General features: G+C 38.1%; 1 protein-coding gene across 1 annotated transcript; it reads left to right on the forward strand.

Moving 5' to 3' along the window:
• The first annotated feature begins 462 nt into the window (after positions 1-462).
• On the forward strand, positions 463-5,132 carry LOC125199391 (receptor kinase-like protein Xa21). Its single transcript, XM_048097418.1, has 10 exons — positions 463-962; positions 1,006-1,116; positions 1,293-1,606; positions 1,663-2,238; positions 2,293-2,925; positions 3,041-3,109; positions 3,198-3,520; positions 3,635-3,714; positions 4,838-5,057; positions 5,124-5,132. Exons 1-10 carry the CDS (start codon positions 463-465, stop codon positions 5,130-5,132), a joined length of 2,835 nt encoding a protein of 944 aa, XP_047953375.1.
• Positions 5,133-5,598: the final 466 nt, after the last annotated feature.

Genomic DNA, 5,598 nt, shown 5'->3' on the forward strand with positions numbered 1-5,598 from the left:
TCACTTATGGTGGGATTGAAGTAGTATAATTTTTCTATAACATCCCAAATTTTTAGAAAATTAAAAAAAATGAAAATGAATAAGAAGGTTGAAATTTTAAATTATAAAACTAAAATTAAAGGAAATAAAGAAATATTTAATTTACTTTATATAAGTATATTTAATTTAGATAAGTTGATTTTGATATATAAAAAATATTACTACTATTTAACATTAATTAATATTTTAAGATGATAATATATTTTTAATGGACTTTTAAGAATTAATACAATTACTGAAAAAAATTCAAAGCCCAATTTACTACTACTGTAACATAATTTAAGATATTTAATCACGCAGACTGTTGTTAAATATCTAGTCCTTTTAAGTATGAACACAAGTTTGGCTGTGGAAAATTGGGTAGATTATCTTTCTATATATTTTAGGAAGCTAGCAAAACTATTCTACTAGTTATTCTAAACCATGGCAAAACATGTCACCTCTACTCTCTTTCTTATTCTCTTCATCCTCTTGACCACCATTCCTTCTTCACATTCAAACGACCATACTGATCTTGAAGCTCTTCTAGCATTCAAGAAATACATACACGACGATCCGTTGCATGCTTTGAGCTCATGGAACGAAACAATGCATTTCTGCAGATGGAATGGTGTCTCCTGCAGCAAAAGGCATCCAAGCAGAGTCGTCTCTCTTTCTCTGCAGTCTCAAGGCCTCGTGGGATCGCTCTCGCCTCACATTGGTAATCTCTCTTTCTTAAGAATCATCAACTTGCAAAACAACACCTTCAGCGGCCCAATCCCTCAGGAGATGGGTCGCCTCCGAAGGCTTCAAGTGATCAAGTTTAGCAATAATTCTTTTGGTGGTGGGATTCCAACAAACCTATCACAATGTACAAATCTCTATTACCTGAATTTGGTTGACAATCAGCTCACCGGAGTCATAGTTCCCGAGATAGCTTCCTTGTCAACCTCAAAACTTTAGGCTTGACGAAAAACATGCTTTCAGGGACTATCCCGCCATTCCTAGGAAACTTCACAGATCTATCCCTACTGTCGATAGGTTCTTGCCGCTCAAGGGAAAGATACCAGAGTCGCCGCTAAACTTCAAAGATTGCAGGTGCTACTTATGTATGACAATAATCTAACTGGTTCTATTCCACTAGGCCTCTATAATCTTTCAAGTGTCGAGTATTTCGATTTGATTACAATCGACTTCATGGAAGCATACCTGTCGACATAGGCTCTACACTTCCCTGAGTTGAAGTACCTTTATTTGAATGGTAATAATTTCAGTGGAGCACTTCCAGCTTCGCTATCTAACTCTTCCCTCATTGAACTCATAGAAGTATCTGAAAACAGTTTCACCGGAAATATGATAGATTTAACTAGATTTCCAGCTCTTAAAGTGCTTTTGGTTGCATCTAACCGTTTCAATGGAGATATAGGTACTATTTTGTCATCCCTTACAAACTGCACCAACCTTGAAACTTTGGAATTGAATGGAAACCATTTCACTGGTTCGTTACCAGACTCCATTGGCAATCTTTCTGATCACTTGTCGTCCTTACGCCTCGATAAAAATCAGTTAAGTGGAAGCATTCCATCCAGTATAGGAAATCTTGTTGGTCTCACTAGTTATTAGCTGATACCAATAATCTAAAAGGCCCAATTCCTTCCTCCATTGGAAAACTCCATAACTTGCAACTTATCACTATCCATAAAAATAGACTGATAAATGAGATGCCATTTTCATTGGGCAACTTGACTTTGTTGAACATTCTTTCCTTAGCATTAAATAATCTTTCTGGGAGTATACCTCAAAGTCTTGGCAACTGTACCAACTTGTTAGAATTAGGTCTTGCATACAATAACCTCAGTGGCTTAATACCTCCTGAAATCATGAAGCTTTCCTCCATGTCCATTGGACTTGACCTATCTGGCAACGTTTTGACGGGTACTATTCCATCAGAACTTGGGGCTTTGAGAAATCTTGGATACATGGACTTGTCCAACAATAGATTATCCGGAACCATTCCTCCTTCTTTGGGGAGTTGTGTGATGCTCAGCTCACTTTACCTAGATAGAAATTCTTTTCAAGGTGAGATACCTGATAGTTTGAGGGCTTTGAGAGGTTTAGAATATTTGGATCTTTCACAGAATAACCTTTCAGGAGTGATTCCAAGATTTCTTGTTGAGTTTAGCTTGTTGTATCTCAACATTTCTTTCAATAACCTGCAAGGTGAAGTCCCAACTCTCGGAGTTTTTCCAAAATGAAAGTGCAACTCACTTCAAGGAAACCAAAACTTGTGTGGAGGTATTGCAACTCTGAACCTTCCTTATTGTCCGTCATCACCAAAATCCAACAAGAAAGGTTTGGGGAAAATCTTGATCCCAGCTATTGTCGGAGCCATATGCCTAGCGCTTGCATTGTTCTTATGTGTCGTCATTATCTACAAGCAAAGAACATTGCAAAATGTTGGAAACCCAATATTCCGACTGCCAGACATTTTGAGGCTATCTTACGGAGATCTCTTGAATGCTACAAATGGATTCTCGGACATGAATCTAGTTGGTGTAGGTAGATTTGGATCTGTGTATAAAGGAACTATCAATGATGATGATGAGCAGACAGATGTGGCGGTGAAGGTTCTTAATCTTAACGTAAGAGGAGCTTGTAAGAGTTTGGCATCAGAATGCAATGCATTGAGAGGCATACGACACAGAAACTTGCTCAAGATTGTGAGTGTTTGTGACAGCATTGATTTTCAAGGGAATGCTTTTAAGGCATTGGTGTATGAATTTGTGGCCAACAGAAGCCTCGAGGACTGGCTTCATTCAGAGAATGAAGGCAGGGGAGCTCTCAATGCTATCCAGAGACTGAATATTGCAATTGATATTGCATGTGCAGTTGAGTACTTGCATTGTGGTACTGACTCCATAGTTATTCATGGAGATTTGAAGCCGAGTAACATTCTCTTGGATCAAGATATGGTTGCCAAAGTTGGTGATTGGTTTAGCCAAAATTGTTTCAACCATTTCAGGGAGCTTGGCATCCACGGAAGGAAGCAGTTCATCAGCAATCAAGGGTACCATAGGCTACATTGCTCCAGGTTTACTTCAAACTTTACACTTTCTAATTGACAAGTTTTTTTACATGCATTTATCTATGTCCGTTGTCTATCTATGTATTTTGTTCAGAGTATGGCGTGAGCCTCGTTGCATCAACTGAAGGGGATGTATACAGTTACGGAGTTCTTGTGCTTGAGATGTTCACAAACAGAAGACCAACAAGTGATGCATTCGAAGGGTATCTAAATCTCCAAGACTTCGTTAGCACAGCCTTAACCGACCGTGTAATGGAAGTAGTGGATCCATTTCTGCATCAAGAACTTAATGTGGATGAAAAGTATTGGGATTGCATTGTTTCAATTCTGAGGATTGGAGTGAGATGCTCGAAGCAGCTTCCAAGAGATCGCATGTCGATGGCAGATGTTGTTAATGACTTGAAAAAGATAAGAAATGTTCTTCCTATACTCTGAAATGGCAGAAATGTTTCTCCATATCAACACTGAAAAAATGTTTGTTTCTGTTACTTATTGCTTTAAATTTTGTCTCTCATCTTCTTATGTTTGAAGTTGAGTGTACAATATCTTTCAGTTGTAGCAGTTGCTCTGGTTGTTGTAATTGAACTTTCTTTACATTATCTAGCTTTAATGTTTACAATAGTCAATAATTTGCAGTTCCTTTATGTTGTGTCCCAAATATATATTCTTGATGTCGTTCAAAATCGTATCAGAGTATGGATGAGACATACAAACAAGAAAACATACAAAGGAGACATGTTTTGAGGTGGTCGGTTTCCCGGAATGGTGGGAGGAGAAACACAGGGGGAGCAGAGTAGCTTCATCCGTTGAAGAGATAGGAAAGCCGTGGAATAGTCAGCCTCATCCAAATTTATTCAATAAGATATGAAAAGAAGAAAGATAGAGTTGATTTTATTGTCATATTGTAATGAAATGCACGATGGCTTGTTGATTTATGGTCATAGCTTAAATTTTTTGCAATATTGTCGTGTAATGCACGATGGCTTTTTGATTTTATGGTCATAATATTAGCTTAAATTTTTTATATTTTGTTGTTTTTTGTCATATTGGCTATACAGAAAAGTCAGTATTCACGATAATTTATTTTTGCAATATTAAATCATGATGCACCTTGATGTTTATCAATACAACTATTTTTATAACCATCTTACTAAGAAAATGTTGGGTTAAAAACATGTCCCACATCGATTGAGAGAGAAGTTGGAAGTGTATATAATTTTTTGTCCAACCCCAATTAATTTGGGCCTTTGGGAAAGTGACCCAAAAACAAACCGCGGACTTGACTCCAAAGCTGACAATATAAAACTAATGTTGCAATCAACGATCGTAACAAGAGGTATCGAGCCAGTTGCTTTGGGTTGTTCCCGGATGAGCCCCGGTAAGGGTCGGGCCCAGGATGACCCAGGGGCCAGGGCTGAACGACCCATGTTTGTGTCGCTGACCCAAAAACAAATTGCATGGACTTGACCCAAAGCAAAACAGAGTCTCTTATTTCTTTGCAGTCTCAAGGCCTCGTGGGATTGCTCTCGCCTCACATTGGTAACCTCTCTTTTCTCTGAACCATCAACCTGCAAAACAACACCTTCAACGTCCCAATCCCTCAGGAGATCGGTCGCCTCAGAAGGCTTCAACATATCGAGCTTAGTAATAATTTTTTTGCAGGATTCCATCAAACACAATGCACAAATCTTGATTATCTGAGTTTTATTGACAATGAGCTCACCGGTGCCATAGTTCCCAAGATAGCTTCTCTTGTCAACCTCCAAGCGTTAGGCTTGTCGATAAACATGTTTTCGGGACTATCCCTCCATTCCTAGGAAACCTCACAATTCTATCCCAACTTTCGTTAAGCGAATGCAGCTTGCAAGGAGAGATTCCTGAGTCCCTAGGTCAGCTTAGAAGATTGCAGTGGCTAAATATAGGTGACAATAATCTAACTGGGCAGTTTTTCCTTGTTTGTTGTTATGTTGTGTCTAATTTTTATATTCTGATGTTATGTCTCATTTATATATTCTTCAAGATTTGGTAATGATACGAATGTGTATTCATTGAGGTAAATGAGACAAGTAATAGACGTGAACACAATAATGTATGAGAATAGTATAATCCCTGAATAATAATGTATGGATCAAACACAAGAATAACTATTCTATTATCTGATATTAGAAATTTGAGTTGAATAAATATATATACATACAGCAACATCATGTGTTGCTTCATGCCACAATGTAATATCTCACAATTTCTGCTGTGTTATCTTCTAACAAAAATGAATAGCCTTCAATACTCACCCCGATGAAAGAATCCTTTTGTTCCCTGGGCTCCTCGGAGACGGGAGAAATACACGACCCGATCCATTCATACACTTGCTTTTCTCTTCCGGAGGGTTGGAAATAATAAAACAGACCCAATAAGGAAGAGCACAGCCAATGTCTTGTAATCGTATAGATCTTTCACCGACTTTAGATCTCCAAGCGCAAGACCAGCCTAAACAA

This window comes from Salvia hispanica, unplaced genomic scaffold, assembly GCF_023119035.1.
Source record: "Salvia hispanica cultivar TCC Black 2014 unplaced genomic scaffold, UniMelb_Shisp_WGS_1.0 HiC_scaffold_481, whole genome shotgun sequence".
Classification (NCBI taxonomy): Eukaryota; Viridiplantae; Streptophyta; class Magnoliopsida; order Lamiales; family Lamiaceae; genus Salvia; species Salvia hispanica.